Source organism: Panicum virgatum, chromosome 9N (assembly GCF_016808335.1).
Source record: "Panicum virgatum strain AP13 chromosome 9N, P.virgatum_v5, whole genome shotgun sequence".
NCBI lineage: Eukaryota > Viridiplantae > Streptophyta > Magnoliopsida > Poales > Poaceae > Panicum > Panicum virgatum.
The window spans coordinates 44,435,147-44,452,497 of NC_053153.1; the positions used below are offsets into that span (position 1 = coordinate 44,435,147).

Genomic DNA, 17,351 nt, shown 5'->3' on the forward strand with positions numbered 1-17,351 from the left:
CCACCACAATTGGGCCTGAAGGAGGTTCCTAACTCCCTTATCGACCACCTTTCCCAACCTCCCGTTCCACTACCCGCTCGGCCGCTCCGCCTTCCCCAAGACCCCAACTCCCGTCTGCTGTGCTACTCAAGTTTTTCCCCCTTTCTTATCCCCCCGTCTGCTACAGTTGAGCGAGCCGAGAGGGGAGTTTCCCGTGCTCCCGCCGGCGAGGCCGTTGATCCCCGTCGCCTCCGGTGGCCCTCTGGGCCTCGGATGCGCGGGGGATCTCCGGTTCTCTGTTGGGCGGTGAAGATTAGGTTGTAGTTTAGGTCCTAGGTTATCTAGGGTAGGGTTTCCGGGCGGCGTCGGCGAGGCGGCGGCGGCGGCGCAGCCGTGGAATAAGTCCCTCCGGCCTTGTCTCCGCTTCGCCGGTGTTCGCTTCCGCGCCGGTGAGAGGCCTGTGAGGGAGGGGTCTCTTGTTTCGGGGTGGCGACTTGCGGCAGTAGGTTCGTTCTCCATTCTTGCTGACCTCTTTCTTGGAAGCTGCTCTCCGGCGGTTCGTGCCTCGGTTGAGTTTTGTAGAGGGGAAGCTGTGGGTTCGTGGGCGTCGAGGTGGATGGTTCGGTGCTTCTTTCTTGCTGCTTGGCGGCGCGAAGCACTGATCCATGGCTGCAGAAGCCCGGGGTGCGTCCCTGACCGATGTTTCTTCATGGAGTTCATCTATTGCGGTTCTTTCCAAAGCCAGTGTGCGATGGGGTTTCTGCTAGCTTCGGTGGTGCTGCTGTCAGCTTCTTCCTCTGGCCATGGCTTCAGCGTTGACGGAAGAAGACGATGGTGGTGGTGGTCAGGAGGCGCAGAAGATCCAGTGGACCTCGTTGTAATTTATTTGTTGTTAGGGTCTTTTGTGCAAAAAGTTGGGACAGCTGTCCCCCTCTGTAACCTTCCAGTGGGTTCGTGTACCTGCACGGTGCGGATGTGCGTTCTCTTTATTATATAATACAGGTACTGTTATTAAAAAAAACTCCCTTATCGACCAGGCCTGTTCCATGCTCCCGACTCTCATCGATCCTTTCCTTCCCCGGACCCCCAGTTAAACCTAGCGGCTAGCGGCGGTGCTGTAGGACCCACGCGGAGCGTAGGGTGGCCTGGGCGCCCGGACACAGCTGACACACCGGTGGGCGGTGGCAGCCTGATCGGCAGCATGCAGGCGCAGCTACACATGCGGCAGGCCAGGAGGCACACCGCACACCAGTGGCACTGCGGTAGTCTTTCTCTTCGGAACTTAGATTTTGATATACTAATTATTTCACATGTTTCATCTTGGACATGTTGATCATTTAGTATTGTCTTCACGCCGAACAATTTCAAACTATGACACTTACTATAAATATATACTTTAGCCTGCCTAAAAAATCCATCATGTGAAAAAATTGAATATCCAAAACTTAAATCCTCGGTCCGCCCCTGCGTGGTGGTCCTTGACGTCTTGTTATCTTGCAACCCACTATTGATCAGCATGGCAGATGAGCTGCCTTTCGCAGTCTGAATCTCGGTGGAGTGCAGACGCGCACCTGATGTCATGCACACTTGCAAGAAGTTGTTGATCACCAAAAGACGACCCGGCCTGGTTCCTTCATGCTAGCCAACTATTCGGAGCTGGATTGTCAGGCTCAAGAGTTCTGTATACAACTTTAACGTAGAGTAGCATGCGAAATGTTGTGTCCACTTAAAGCTGGATCTCAACGTACTAAGCTTGGCAAGAGAGAGTATGTTTGAAGCTGAAGGCATGTTTGCTACTTCTTCCGTTCCAAAATATAGGTCGATGTATAATTTTTGCTATATATCTGAATATAATAATATTTATCAAGATGACTAACAAAAGCTATGTATTTAGATTTGCTAAAACGACCCACAATTTGGAACATATGGAGTATAAACTATAAAGTGATCCATTCTAATTACCATAGTGATGAGAAGATAAATGCTTGGGGTTACGGCAGCTTGAAATTCACAGGACGTCTGTGAAATGCAAAGGATTTTGAAAAGCTCACCTGGCCCCATCTAGTATACTAGATGAATTCCTCGTGTGTTACTGCAGAATTTGGAGATAAATTCATATGAATATTAGATCAATAAAGAAAATTGTAAAGTCAGAATTTGTTTTATTAGGGAGTATAGAGTATGTATAGGGCATGATAACTCATCATTTAGTCATTTAATTGTTGTTGCCTGTTGGACAACAAAGAAATTACAAACCGCACGTATATTTTCTTTTTTTGAAGGGTATTTTTTTTAAGGGTGCACGTATATTTTCTTATCCATGCATGAACCATATCGATTACTTGCATTGGCGGTAGTAGGTAAGGCAACGACGACTTGGCACCCAATTCACCAACTTCTCATCTCCACTACATAGTAATATAGTATCCACATGCCCATGCCTTGTATCTCCCACGCACGTCGTCCTCAGCCGACGAATCCATGGAGCTCGGGCAAGCTATGGATCTCCCAACTCCGCTGCTGCTCTCCACCTTTGCAGTGTCCGTGGTCGTATACTCGTATGCTACTTCCTCTTCAGGCAGCCGGCGGCCAGGAAGACTGCGCCGCTGCCGCCGGGCCCGAGGGGCTGGCCTGTCCTAGGCAACCTGCCGCAGCTCGGCGGGAAGACGCACCAGACACTGCACGAGATGACCATGGTGTACGGCCCACTGCTGCGGCTGCATTTCGGCAGCTCCAACGTGGTGGTGGCCGGATCGGCCGCCGTGGCGGAGCAGTTCCTCCGCGTCCACAACGCCAACTTCAGCTGCCGCCCGCCCAACTCCGGCGGGGAGCACATGGCGTACAATTACCAGGACGTCGTGTTCGCCCCCTACGGGCCCCGGTGGCGTGCGATGCGGAAGGTGTGCGCCGTGAACCTCTTCTCCGCGCGCGCGCTCGACGACCTCCGCGCCGTCCGGGAACGGGAGGCCGCGCTCATGGTGAGGTCGCTGCTGGTGGGGCAAGGCAGCGACGCGCTGCCGGTGCCGCTCGGCAAGGCCGTGAACGTGTGCACGACAAACGTGATCTCCCGAGCGGCCGTTGGGGGGCGGGTGTTCGCCGCCGCCGGCAACGAGGGCGCAAGGGAGTTCAAGGAGATCGTGCTTGAGGTGATGCAGGTGGGAGGGGTTCTCAACGTCGGCGACTTCGTGCCGGCGCTCCGGTGGTTGGACCCGCAGGGCGTGGTGGCCAAGTTGAAGAAGCTGCACCGCCGGTTCGACGACATGATGAACGGGATCATTGCTGAGAGGAAGGCCGGGGTTAAGCCAGCCGGAGAGGACGGCAAGGACCTGCTGGGCTTGCTGCTGCCGATGGTGCACGATGAGCGGCCCCTAGCCGATGGCGAGGAGGATGGGGTCACCGAAACCGATGCCAAAGCACTTATTTTGGTAAGTTCAATTTTCGTTGTTTTACGATATATTTCGTTTCCCAATCGAACCATGCATGCATGGTTAGCGTTAGGCGACGCATAGAAAAAGGTAAAAGAAAACAGTTTTGCTCCTTGTCAACTGATTGATTTTCCACTTATCCGTCAATCAACTTGCTGGCACGTCCGATTGCAAATGGATGGGCGAGATTGCTTTGTGTGCAAATTATGCTACCGGGTCCGCTTTTGGTACGTTTCACGCCTGTTAATGCTTAGCAGGTCGGATTCAATTTTGGTGGAGACCCATCCTCTGTTTTGTTTGTTTGGCCTTCTCGTTTTCATCCCCATCGAAAGGATAGAGGTGGGAGGTGCAGGTGGCAGACAGCTCGCGGCGATTTCCGGTGATTTTTGTTCCTCTCCTCACCAGATCGAGGGAACTGAGGCGAGAGGGATAGTGAATCGGCGCCGGGCGTGTGCTCCTTGTGGACGGCGGCAACACAGCGATACGGCGTTTTATTGGTAAATCTCCACACCAATCGAACCTACCAGATGTGATTTCCCCCTTGGTTTTCTCATTTGTGGGTGTTTTCTGATCCTCCTTGTGCGTTTCTAGCCAATGTGGGTGTTGTCTGATTCTCCTGTGTGCGATTCAAGCCGATTTAGCTTCTGTTTTGCTGTTATTTCATTTTAGGGTTCCATTTCGGGGCTGGTGGGGGGGGGGGGGGGCTGGTGCCTTGGGGTCATCCTAAGCAGATTCGGTAGTGGATGGGGAGGGGGCGGAGATCCGATGTTGGAACCAGAGCCGGAGGGGACGTGATGCGCTGCACCGAGGCACATCAATTTCATGCGCCAGCCACTCTCATCATCCTTGATCCTCCCCTCCCTCAGTAGCTACTACAGCCTAGCAGGCTTTTGTGCCGTGTTTGTTAGACTATTTTTGTGTTCAAATTCCCCACATACCTCTTCCATTTCTAGTTCACGACTTTGATAAAAGAGTTTCATGTCCTTGTAAATTTGTGTATGTGGTTGCCGAAATTTAGTGAGGACAGCTGCTCTATGTCTGTCTATCTTTTCATCTTTCAAACTATTGTCAGCTTGAATATTTAAGTTAACAATGAGGAAAAAATTCCTTCATTCTGAAGTCAGAACTCGGCTAGCAAGAGTGGTCCTCTCGGACCTGTGCTTTCTGCAGCCATCCATCCTGCTGCGACATTTTTGGCACTTAATATATTGAGCAGTTGTGCATGTTCGCAGCAGCTGAGGATTTTTGGGAACTGTGGGGCAAGTTTGCTGCGGTTCCTGGGTGGGGTTTTGTCAGGCAATGTGAGAGCTGGCCTTCTTATTGATGGATCCTCCCCCCTCTCTCATTTGTTTTATCTGTTTGTATATGCACTTTCTGAATTTTCGCTTACATTTCATGCCTTTAAGATTTTTAGAATGCCATGTCGTAATGCTTATTTAATGTAAACTGATGAATCCTAGAATATCTTTTGTTGGTTCCTTGTTATTTGCATTCGTAATGCTTGTTCCTTGTTCAAATGTTACCACAAATTTACGAAGTATTTCTATAATTTCACTCGGTATGAACTATAGTTTATTTAATTTGACCCATATCTACTACTTTCTGTATACCATCACCGAATGTATTTTGTGAAATAGGAGGAAGAGAGGGGTTTAATGAGACACTTAACATGTCCATCACTGGGATATTAACTCTGAAAATTGTAGAAATGCTCTTAGTATTGGGTGTGTTAAAGACTTCAATTAATCTTAGTTTACTGACCAGCAAGAATGCATCACTATTTGTGTGTGTGTGCGCGCGCGCGCGTGTGCGTGTGCGTGTGCGTGCGTGTGTGTGTGTGTATGTGGGTGTTCCAGATTTTGTTTTCTCTAAGTAGCCTTTTGAGTTATCTGTCTTATTACAATACCACAAGCAGCTTGTATCCTGTTACTATGCATGTTAACAAATCGACCCACATTTTTTCAGCTGTCAAGTATATGCTATCTCGGATTGATTTTTTGCATTTGGTTACTCATATTGTCTTTTAAGAATGTTTTCTACATTTTGGCATTATTTTCAGCAAGGAGGTAATCAACTATGACAATGTCCGTGTTAACTTTGACGAGCTTGGGAAATCAATGAGTCGAAGCCATAAAAAATCTGTGCACATCCATGTTATTAACGCATTTTGCAGGAAGTTGTTCAAGGATAGACACCCAAAAGATTCGCGGAAACATTATTTCTTCTCACCTGTTGGCGTATGTGTCCCTCAAATTTACTCTTTCTTTGGTACATATGTTGATTTTGTTGTCCCTCTTTTCAACTATATGATTATGTAATATTTATTTGTAGTCTCTCTATTTCTTACATAGGATTATCTTATGAGCCATGAAGTCAATCAATCTTATATGTTTGAGAAATGTGGGAAATGCTTCAGACTTGCAAATGGGAGCTTCAACTTTGCGTTGTCAGATTATGTATGCCTTGCATACCCTACTGTGCTACTTCAATTTTTGTTTAATGCCTCTCTAAGAAATATATTTTCATCATTTATTTTTTGTCATTGTCACACCAATTTTTGAAATGATGAGTACACCTATTTCAGGATGTAACACATGTGAACTGTCTTTTCCACATTGGTATAATTTTCATCATTTAGTAGTTTGTAAACAATCATGAATTCATTACTATATTATTCTTTTTTCACTCACAAACCTGTGAACATTGTATTGAATTCCACGTATCTATATATCTAGCATCATTGTCCCTGTATTATATTTTTCAAGATTTCGTCACTTGTAAATATCTATAATGCACTACCTAAATGATTAAGAATAATGAATATGTAAAACACAGCAACTGGAGCACCTATTTTTTTCTCACCCGTATGTTCTGTGGATTTGTGCATCCTGGATTGTCATCATGATCGAATGCGCCAGAAGGAAGTGATGTTACCTGCCTCCAATCATTTCGTGGTATGTTGTTTGTCTTTATTTATTTTTTACAAGCACCAGTTCAAAAGTCTCTTACTAACCATAGTAGTATATAACTTGCGATATAGAGGCCGGGATATGATTATTCTTTTATCTAAAAAAACCATAGTAGTATATTGTAACCATATACTATCATATTCATTAATGATTCTCCCCTCAACCCAATGCATACCTCAACATGTTGCTGGCAAAATGGTGGTTCTTGAGAGTTTCTAATCTGTTCCATCATGAGCCCAGTATAACTCTCTTGCATAATCATGTTTGAGTTTGACATAAAAGCACCAGTTGCTACAGGAACATCATGCTCTTTTGGACCTCTACCCCAATTGTTTGCAGTGAAATTTCCCACCTAAAGCACAAAATTGGAACAACAATCAGCAGAACCAACAAAGGGGCGGCTGTCACCATGAGGCATCATTGTAAGTAAACAATCTAACATCTTAATTTCTAGATTCTAAAATAATTCCACATCTAGCACGCTGAAACTGAGGATCTTAATATAACTGTAACAGCTAACTAGAAATTAGTATGACTGCTCATCAAAGTACAAAATAGACAATGGTTTTGCAAGTCAAATATGTTGTTTTCTTCATCTCAGAAAAAATGAACGTCAACATCCCATACCATGTTTTCCATGTTCTACAGATTTATGCCTAACTAAACTGACAAGAGCACCTAATCTTTTTTTGTAGATTCACTTTTTTAATTAATTGAGTTCGAGAAAGTGCCCGTGAGGTCATAAGTCATCAGCTGGAAGGAGGAACACAAAGAGGATAACATGGGGTGGGTGGGGGAGAGAGGAACTGACATTGCCCGCCGATGCATAATGCTCATATTTTTGTTGATCTCCCCAATAGATCTCCATCCGCTGCTTTCTCTTGCTTTTGGGAAGGTTTACCTCCATGGCTTCACGAGGCTTACATAGCAGATTTGTTTTTCCTTTTGTGTGTCTGGGGCTGGAGGCAGAGCTGTGATAGATCACGTTTTTTGGCGGCTACCATAGCATGCATTCGCACCTCTTTTTTCTGTGTATTTTTTAGATTAATTTTGTTAAACTATGTAATGGGCTAATGGTATAATTTTGTTTTTGCATGTTTTTTTTATTGGGCCTCCAAAAAAGTTTCTGTCTATCCAAAAAAGTGCGCCAGATATGCTTACTAACGGGTAACAAACATTAAGAAGCAGGCTCAAATCAGGAAAGTGTGCTCAGAGGATGGATTATAAATAAATCTACGGCCAAAACTGGTGATTGACAGATAATGTAAATATCAATCAATTGACGTGGAGACACACCCGAAAGAAAAAAGATCTGAACGTGAAACTCGGGCCTATTGCTGTCGACAGGTACTGATGTACTACGAAACATGCTAGCTCATGAACAGTCATTTAAATCCATACTTTATTTTAAATAACGAAATAAAATTATCCGTAAATCCGGCTAGCTCATTAACAGTCATTTAAAATCCATACATTAGTTTAAATAACGAAATAAAATTATCCAAAATCCGATCCGTACATTATTACAAATTCCATCCAAACAGGGAAACGAAATCCAGCATTTTAATCTATACGTTTCAAAAGTGTGCTGATGGACATTTCCTCAATAATAAGATGTGGTATTCGACATACCACGTTTGCAAAAACAACGGTTTTTATTGTGGCCATTCACCTTAAATAAGTTTTCAATACTATGATGTTATTCCATCAACCTCCAGAATAATCTTTGGGCCATGCTAGTCCGCGCGCGCCCCAGGAGGCTTCCTGGCGCGCGATCTCCGACAGTAGCAATCTTTCCTTTTTTGGAAAGTTTTTTTTTCTACATTTTTCTACTTTTGGAAATTTATAATTTGTAAATATAAATTTTTAGTATAACTTTTGCGCGTCTTCAGTGGAGAATAATCATCATAACTTTTTATGATATACATAACTTTTACGTATAACTTTTTTCTAGCAACTTGAGGAATAATTTTTTAGTACAACTTGTACTTAACTTTTAGCATAACTTGTAGAATGTTATCTTTATCAGGGAGACTTCTCGTACAAATTCTTTTACACAAGTTCATCATACAACTTTTTACGCATGAAATTCATCATACAACTTTTGAGTACAAATAGTCAACACTTTTTATAAAAAAAAGTTGTCAAGAGAACTTCAACACATAATAGAACATAAAAAAAGAGACCAACTGAAAAGGAAAAATTATCATCATAACTTTTTATGGTGTACATAACTTTTACATACAACTCTTTCGTAATAACTTGAAATACAATTTTAGCACAACTTTCACGATACATATATAACTTAATGTATACTTTTATAAATATAACTTACAGAGGACAACATTTTAGCATAAAATTGTATAAAGATGTTATCTGGAAGATTTCTCGTATAACTTTTTACGCTCAAATTTATCATACAATTTCGAAACACAAGTCTCGGTATAATCTTTTAGTATGATTTTCATGCAAAAGTTGTCAATGGAATGTGAAGGAAAAAAATAGAAATGAAAAAAGAAAATAAATACCTGGACCGTCACGTCACTCACTCACGTGGGTGAGTGCAGCTCGCGGCAGCTATAGCATCGCGCGCTAGGAAGGTTGGCAGCGCGCGCTTGCTGTTTTGGATTCCCGATAATCTTTGCATCTTAAAAAAGGACCTAAACGAATCTAATCTAGATTGGATGTAACAAGTCGCTTGCTTTTCGTCACATAGGAGGGTGTAAAGTCATAGTACTCTAATTTTCTCTTGGACACTTGTAATCAAACCGGTACCTAAATTAAAGGTTCATAAGAATACACATGCACAGATACACGAGCATATTTGAGGTGGGATGGGAATGATTCCTCTGCAGCAACTGCAGCGAGGACTCGCACGCGAGCGATTAGGGAAGTTTTCTCCTACTGCTCGGTGACGAAGTACAGGAGGAAAGGTAGATCCATAGCAGCTCACCGACGTGGGTGACGTTACGCGTGGTTAGGATGTCAATGTCACGTTGAGGATGACGAGGTTAACGCTGCCATTGGTAGAAGCGATGTGGTGGAGGGGCACGATCAACTTAGAGGTGGTAATGAAACATGACCCTTATATATGCCTTCTTCACAATCCAGCTTAGTCCTGATTATTTTCAGCTCAAAAACATAAATTATTTTAACCTGGTTCTTATTGATAAGCCCGATCCTTAAATCTGTTATTAGTATATATAAATTATTGAGCACTTTGCCACTCCAAGTCCAAGCTGTAACGAGCTGGTTAATTAGTTGCAAGCCAAATATAATTCTAGCGATTTGGGTTCAGCTTCAATCAGGAGTTGTTTCGTCTTTGAAGTAAACTAGTTCAACCATCACGAAAGATTCCAGATTTTTTATGGATCATTAACCTGTCGTTGTAAGCACGAGAAATAGTATAGATGCCAAGGTAACGCTTCGTCCATCGCTACAATAAGTACATGAGAACTGTGAAAGATAGCATCCGAGCAAACCGTGCTGGCCTTTTGCTTGCACCTTAACCATACCTTTCGGAGACAGGTGTGCTTTATTTCTCGCTTTGTCGTTGCCGACGTGACCAGCGAACCATATTGCTTCGTAGTATGTGGCCCAAACATGGCAAGTCAAGCTTTAATTTATTAGGTTGGCAGCCATTGCCAATGTACTAACAAGTACGGAGTAGATAACGAAACGTACCAAATTGAATGCGGTGTTTATTATATAGTATACTTATTATATATATGTCAACAATAAGAACATTGAAGAAAAGAAAACATCATCGATGATCACTCTTCTGATGTATATGCTGTTCGTGCATTCAGGGTTAACAATTTCGGCGAAATTTCGCCGAAATTTCGGAAAATTTTTCGTTTCCGCTAGTTACCGGGATCCGAAATTTCGGTATTTTTCGGTATATTTCGTTTTCAAATTCAAAATTCAACAAATTTCGACCGAAATTCAACGAAATTCGCCGAAATTTACCGAAATTTCGGAACGGAATTCCGTTTCCGCTAAACACCGGGATTTGACCGGAAAACGAAATGATTAACCCTGCGTGCATTGTTGACAAACACCAGAACCTGTTCGTGGCGGGGACTGACACGACGTCGACGATAGTGGAGTGGTCGCTGTCGGAGCTGATCCGCCACCCGGACATCCTCTGGCAGGCCCAGGAGGAGCTGGACGCCGTCGTGGGCCGCGGAAGGCTGGTCTCGGAGTCCGACCTCCCGCACCTGACCTTCTTCAACGCGGTCGTCGAGGAGACGTTCCGGCTGCATCCCTCGACGCCGCTCTCGCTGCCCCGCATGGCCGCCGAAGAATGCGGCGTCTTTTTTATTTTTATGTTTTTGGAAAATATTTTTTACAGAAATATATTTTCAATATCATAATTTACAGTTTTGTACCCTTACCGCCCGGCAGGGGGGCAGCAGGGACTTATATGTAAATTAAAAAAAATTATTTGCGCGGAAGCCCTCGGCGGGAGCCTGCCTCCCCCCTGCCGGGCGGCAGGTACCCTACCGCCACTCCACTGGGCGGCAGGGGGCGGCAATCTCCCTCTCCCCGCAAAATGGGCCATTAGATGTAGTTTTAGATATTTTGGATAGAAATAAAAAGCATTAGTAAAGTATATGTAGATGTGGTTTTAGATATTTTGGATAGAAATAAAAAGCATTAGTAAAGTATATGAATATGAAAAGTATAAATTAGCAAATCATACACATACGCAAATGAGAACGAAATAGGTGATGCCTGAGAATGAAATAAGTATAACATGACGACATGTCCATAACAAAAATACGGAAACTGCTAGAAGCACCTCCTAACCACCCCGGCCACCCCGGCCATGTCGACCTCTTTTACGCTGAGCGTGGACGTGGCCATAGGTGTCTGGAAGGTAGGATCGGCCTGCTGGTTAGGTGTAGAAAATAACCGACTCCAATCTTCGAAGTTCGCCTCAAAGGTATCCTGTGTGGGCCCTATACAGTAGCAATTAAGATATCTTAATCATCGTCTTATAAGTCATATATTTTGGTATATATTCATCATACGTACCTGGTGGTGGTGGATACGAGAAATGACCCATATCAGGAAGCTGGTGGTGCGATCCTGTAAACCGTTCAAATTATTTAAAATATTCATAGAAATAAGAAGCACATGATAAATTCGGGCTACAGATTAGGTATTTACCTTGCGTTCCTTCTGCTGTCACCGTAGGGTAATACGAAGAAGGTCCAACATCATATAACTGTTGTGATCCTATATGTAAATACAAAAGGAATTAGACTTCATACCACAATTAATTGAAATTAAGATATTGACTATATGTCTACCGAAAAGTCGTGGTGGTGCCTGTGTTAGTTGAAATGACATCCTTGCAGCTGGTGCCATGGTACTAAACTGAGTCCCTCTGTGAGGTTGGTAAGGTGGGTGTGCATCACCTGTATGGACTGAGAATTAATTGTTGGCTTCAAAGTAGGAAGTTAGTAAGTATCCTCACGTACCTGGATAATGCTGCTGAGACCAATAAGGTGCTTGGGAAGACTGCTGCTGTGTGGGACCACAAGGAAACGAGGTCGAGGCTTGAGACGAACCGTACGAGTCATCGTACAATGTCCGGCTACCAAAGGCTTCAAGCATGGAATGAGCTCTTTGTTAAACTCGGGTCCAGGCCGACTCTTGCTCATTCCTATCCATCGTAGATCCCCCTCGAATCCTCATCAAATTCGCCATGGCATCTAAGTCCATCAACCTGCACATTTCAAACTGCAAGCAAGAAAAAAAAGGCATTAACACTGTAATCCAAAGTATTTGAAAAGCGATGATAACTTTGACTCACCGCCCCAGCTAATGCCTCATCCCTATGTCGTGCGTACCCATCCTGTGTTGTCGCAACATGCGGCTGTGGTTGCATGTCAGCATATATCAAGCGGCAACGAGTCTGAGGCTGGTACCAGCTCAGGTACGCCCTGTACGAAGCCTCCGTGTGTGCAGGGGTCGCAAGCGCCACGTTCTCTTCTGCCTGGTCCCAGCCATCGACCCAAGGCTGCACCCTTTGTCACCCACATGTTGGAGAAGGGTTGCCCAGTCCTCGATAAACTAAATATTGAAAACAATTTAGTCAAATATGATTAGTTAACTATACAATGCATAATCACTGAAATAGTATATGAATTGTTACCTGTGGTCATGGCGTTCGACCCGATCCAATGCTGACGGCACAGGATACAACTGCCTTTGACCGAACTGTCTACTGACTCTGTCCGGGCAGTGAGCCTCAATGTAAACATCGTACACCAACGCTGTAGTTGTCATCCAAAAGGCCTGGCCCTGAAAGCAAATCGAAGATATCCCGATCGGTGCACGAGTGTTTATAGCCAACTCGGAGTAGGGCTCCCACACGACGTCTTCAGGTGTCAACCGATCAAACTCAGCCACAAATTCAGGATAGGCCCGACGAGACTGTACGTGGGCCCATCTCTTCTGCACAAAATTAATAATAATATATACAAATAAGAAATACAAAGAGGGTAAAACAAAGCAACAGAATTGCCAACAGAATAGTATGAGTAGCAGTCATTTCCGTACCTGACGAGCGTACCAGAGAGTCCCCATGGTGGGCCTATCGTCCTCGGTGTCACCGTACATATCCAGCTCATACGGTGAGTGGTCGACAAGCAGGCGACCAATTGCTATCCTCTCGTACGACCAAAGCTGTAGCAGAATTGGACATCCTGTAAGAATTGCATTGTGCTTATTTTGCACCGATGCCTTGCAGAGGCCACGGTACGTGGCTGCAAGTACCGCTGCACCCCAACTGTATTGAGGCATTTCCTCCACAGCTGCCTCTGCGATCTCTAGTGCGTAAGGCACAAGCACCCTATCCACATAAGCCCCGTGTGAGTTGTTGAACATTATGTATCTAAACAACCACAACAGGTATGCCTCAAGGGATCGAGTGACGCTATCATCATCAGCATCATGTGCCAAATTGTCGGGCTGCATAGAAAAGATGAACATTTATGAGTACGAGATCAATTATAAAATAAAACCATAACTGCACTAGTCAAAAGCATAACTCTAACATTAATCGTAACAAAACAAGGTATGTACCTGGAACTGGAGGATCCATGCCTTGGCAGGGCCTGTTGCTTTTGGGTGCTCTTCTACATCAATCGCGATGTCAATATTTGCAAAACGCTCTTCTAGATCGTCCAACCACGTAGGCGGGACAACACGAGGCCCTACGGCATCCCCACTGATAGGAAGACCCAGCAGCATCGCAACGTCCTGTAGGGTCGGTGTCATCTCCCCACAAGGGAGGTGGAATGTGTTTGTCTCAGGCCTCCATCTATCAACCAGAGCCGTCAGTAGGGACTTGTCCAGCTGTACTGAACCACTCTCAGCAAGACGACCTATAGTAAGAAGACCAGCCTCACTCAACCTGAAAAATAGAACGATCAAAGGTAAGTACATTATGTACGAAACATATACGAAACGAACGTATTCTTAAAAACATAATCCGACGACATATCACCTGGGCACCCATCGTGGGTCAACAGGAATAAACTCCGCTGGTGGACGTGGACGCAGCACGTTAAGTTTCACGCGCTGAACCATTGCAAGGAAGGACCGGTGCGACGAGTCTACGACTCCGTCAAGTAGAGCTGGTGTATCTTCGGCCATACCTAACACAAAAAAAAATATAAGTTTTCTGCATTTTCTATAATTTTTCTACATTTTTCTACAATTTATCTTAAATTTTCATAAACTTTTCTAAAATTTTCTTGCATTTCCTACAATTTTTGTACAATATATTTTTATAAATATATTTTTCTAACATTTTCTAAATTTTTCTGCATTTTCTATAATTTATCTTAAATTTTCATAAACTTTTTTTAACATTTTTGTGCATTTCCTACAATTTTTTACAATATATTTTTATAAATATATTTTTCTAATATTTTCTAAATTTTTCTGCATTTTCTACAATCTATCTGAATGTTTCATATACTTTTCTAACATTTTCTACAATTTCTGACTATTTCTCGAAATTTTTTCTCGTATTAAATAACTAATCAATACCACAAAATTTGTTGGTAAACCTAATTGGTTTTTCTAAAAACTAATCTTAATTCTACCTAAATTATATTAAAAACATTACAAAAAATTACTGCTGCATACACTAATTATAGAATTAAACATACAAAAAATTTAGATCGAGAAAGTTGAGAAATATTTATTACCTACGATTAGGATCCAAAATCCGGCAGGGCTTCGCCGTTACAACTCCCTCCCTCACCCCTCCTCTCTCCCTCCCGCTCTCTGGATGTGAAGCAAATGAGGGGGGAGGGGGGAGAGAAACCTTTTATACAGGATGGGGGAGCCTGCCGCCCCCCTGCCGCCGCGCCCATTGGAGTGGCGGCAGGGGGCCTGCCGCCCGGCAGGGGGGCGGCAGGCTCCCGCCAAAGGCTTCAGCGCAAATAATTTTTTTTTAATTTACACATAAGTCCCTGCCGCCCCCCTGTCGGGCGGCAGGCCGGGGGCGGCAGGGGTACAAAACTATAAATTGTGATATTGAAAATATATTTTTGTAAAAATGTTTTTCAAAAATATAAAAATAAAAAAAACGCAAGAATGCGAGGTTGCCGGCTACTGCATCCCGAAGGGCTCGGAGCTGCTGGTGAACGTGTGGGGCATTGCCCGCGACCCAGCGCTGTGGCCTGACCCGCTGGTGTTCCGGCCTGCCCGGTTCCTCCCAGGCGGCTCGCATGCGTACGTGGATGTCAAAGGGGGCGACTTTGGGCTCATCCCGTTCGGCGCGGGCCGGAGGATATGCGCGGGCCTCAGCTGGGGTTTGCGGATGGTCACGCTCGCAAGCGCCACCCTGGTGCATGCGTTCCGCTGGGAGCTGCCGGCGGGCCAAACTGTGGACAAGTTGAACATGGAAGAGGCCTTCACTCTGCTGCTGCAGCGGGCCGTGCAGTTGATGGTTCATCCAGTCCCGAGGCTGCTGCCGTCTGCATACGAAATTGCATAGAGTAAAGCTCAAGATATCCAAATTACGGTGCATCGCGTGGCCTCCGTTGTGTCAAATAATTTGGGAAGCCATGTTTACTGTTCACTTTGATGATGTACTCAATCTGTTACTGTTACGCTCGTATCCGTAATGAAAACTTTTATGTCCTTAGTAACTTACAGCCCTCACTGTATGTCCAAAAGAATATTGTTGGATCCTCACTATGCCTTTTATACAGGGATTGTGATACATTTGTGCATGTCTTACAAATGTACTTCCTTCGTCCCACAAAGAGTGTAGTTTTAGCAGTCAAATTTTGTCCCACAAAGAATTTAGCTTTAACTTGTAATGAGATCCATTTAATTGAAGTAATACAAAGTACCAAGAAAGTATTGCATTGGAAAACACGTAGAGCCAATCAAATATTTAGTAGATATTACTTTTCTAGTTTCAATACATATACATTCATTGAGAATCCAAAGAACCAAATAAATAACATGGTTTTCAATCATAATTGGTAGAAGTAATTAGGGGCAACAAAATCATTTATTTAGATGAGTAATGTGTCTGAAATTTTCTAAAACTACACTCTTTGCGGGACGGTTCTGGAAACTGTGTGTGCCTCTGGTGTCCACAGCTTTATTAATTTAATTAGCTATTTAATCTTGGTGGGCGCACAACAAGATCTAATAGATACTCCTATTAACATAGGCCTATTTATAATTCAAACTCCAGCCCTAATAGATACTCGTATTAATATAGGCCTATTTATAATTCAAATTCCAGTGCCAAGATGACAAAAGGTAGACATTGGGATGTCCTACATTCTAGGTTTGCGAGGCACACTAAGTTGGTTATGTGCCAGATCCTCTATGGATAGAATCTATGTCAGATTCTACATCACTACTACAAAAATGATTTTTTAGAAGCACTCCCATTTTTTCTAAGGGTGTCTCAAAAGGTAACCCGTCCCTATAAATACAACAGAATTACTGTAGCAACTCAGGGCCCCTAAAAATATTTTCAGATAAACTTCAGATAGATCACAAGTCGCATCGTCAATTAACGGCATAAAATATCTCTTTCCACTTTTTGTCAATACACTATTCATCTCACATAGATCAGAATGTATAAGTTCTAGAGGTGCCAAGTGTCTCTCCTCAGCAGCCTTGTGAGGCTTCCGAGGTTGCTTTGATTGCACACAGCTGTGGCACTTAGAACCTTTGGCAATGGTGAATTTCGGAATTAAACACATGCTGGAAAGCCGAGACATCAAACCAAAATTAACATGACACAAACGTGAATGCCAAACACTCGCATCATCGCTAACGTTGCCACAAATATGGTTCACTGATTTATTACAAATTTCAGCAAGAGAAAAGCGGAACAAGCCTCCACAATCATAGCCTTTACCAACGAATTGTCCATATTTCGACACGACAAATTTATTGGACTCTAACACTACCTTAAACCCGACCGATGGCCATTATTTCCCATTTTGACCGTCAACTTCTCGGAAATAAATTGAGATTCACACTATGTTCCATACATATTTTTCTTATTTCTAACAAGTGCAACAAGTTTTGGATGAGTTATGGTTGCAGGAACTAATCTACCAAAAATCAGGAAAAATGGGCCAAAACCCAGGCCGACCGGCCTCCCCTAGGCAGGCCGGCCTGGCACCTCTACACACTGTGCTATGTCTTTGATCCAGGAGTGAAGTGACATCCTCACATTGCCTCTAAACCATGGATTGCAAGTTGGTTCGATCAAATGGACCGAAAGGCCTAGCACATGGATTGAAAAGCCCACCTGCAAACTTAGCGAGATCTTTTGGGTCGGAACACCAGTATGGACTTCATGCACCCTTGGATCAAGATGTCGGTGAAACGAGAGGCCGAGATGTGCCAAACCCAGGCCGACTGGCCTACAATTTCAGCGTTAAAGCCATGCAACCCACACCGTCATCTAGAG

General features: G+C 43.9%; 1 protein-coding gene and 1 pseudogene across 7 annotated transcripts; both read left to right on the top strand.

Annotated features, from left to right (window-relative positions):
* Nucleotides 1-2,445: 2,445 nt before the first annotated feature.
* LOC120690903 lies at nucleotides 2,446-15,651 on the top strand (annotated as a pseudogene).
* Nucleotides 3,636-7,477, top strand: LOC120690902. 7 transcript variants are annotated; one of them, XR_005682008.1, is made up of 7 exons: nucleotides 3,685-3,901; nucleotides 5,464-5,470; nucleotides 5,578-5,641; nucleotides 5,756-5,860; nucleotides 6,323-6,358; nucleotides 6,671-6,795; nucleotides 7,069-7,477. XR_005682008.1 is itself a non-coding variant. In XM_039973789.1 (5 exons), the coding sequence occupies exons 1-5, from the start codon at nucleotides 3,651-3,653 to the stop codon at nucleotides 6,713-6,715; spliced, it is 612 nt and encodes a 203-aa protein (XP_039829723.1). In that variant the 5' UTR covers nucleotides 3,636-3,650; the 3' UTR covers nucleotides 6,716-6,744. The 7 variants fall into 7 exon arrangements, 1 of the variants encoding a protein (XP_039829723.1); XR_005682006.1 differs by having other exon boundaries at nucleotides 3,686-3,901; nucleotides 5,464-5,641; nucleotides 5,756-6,022; nucleotides 6,713-6,795; nucleotides 7,069-7,376; XR_005682004.1 differs by having other exon boundaries at nucleotides 3,690-3,901; nucleotides 5,464-5,641; nucleotides 5,756-6,022; nucleotides 7,069-7,376.
* Nucleotides 15,652-17,351: the final 1,700 nt, after the last annotated feature.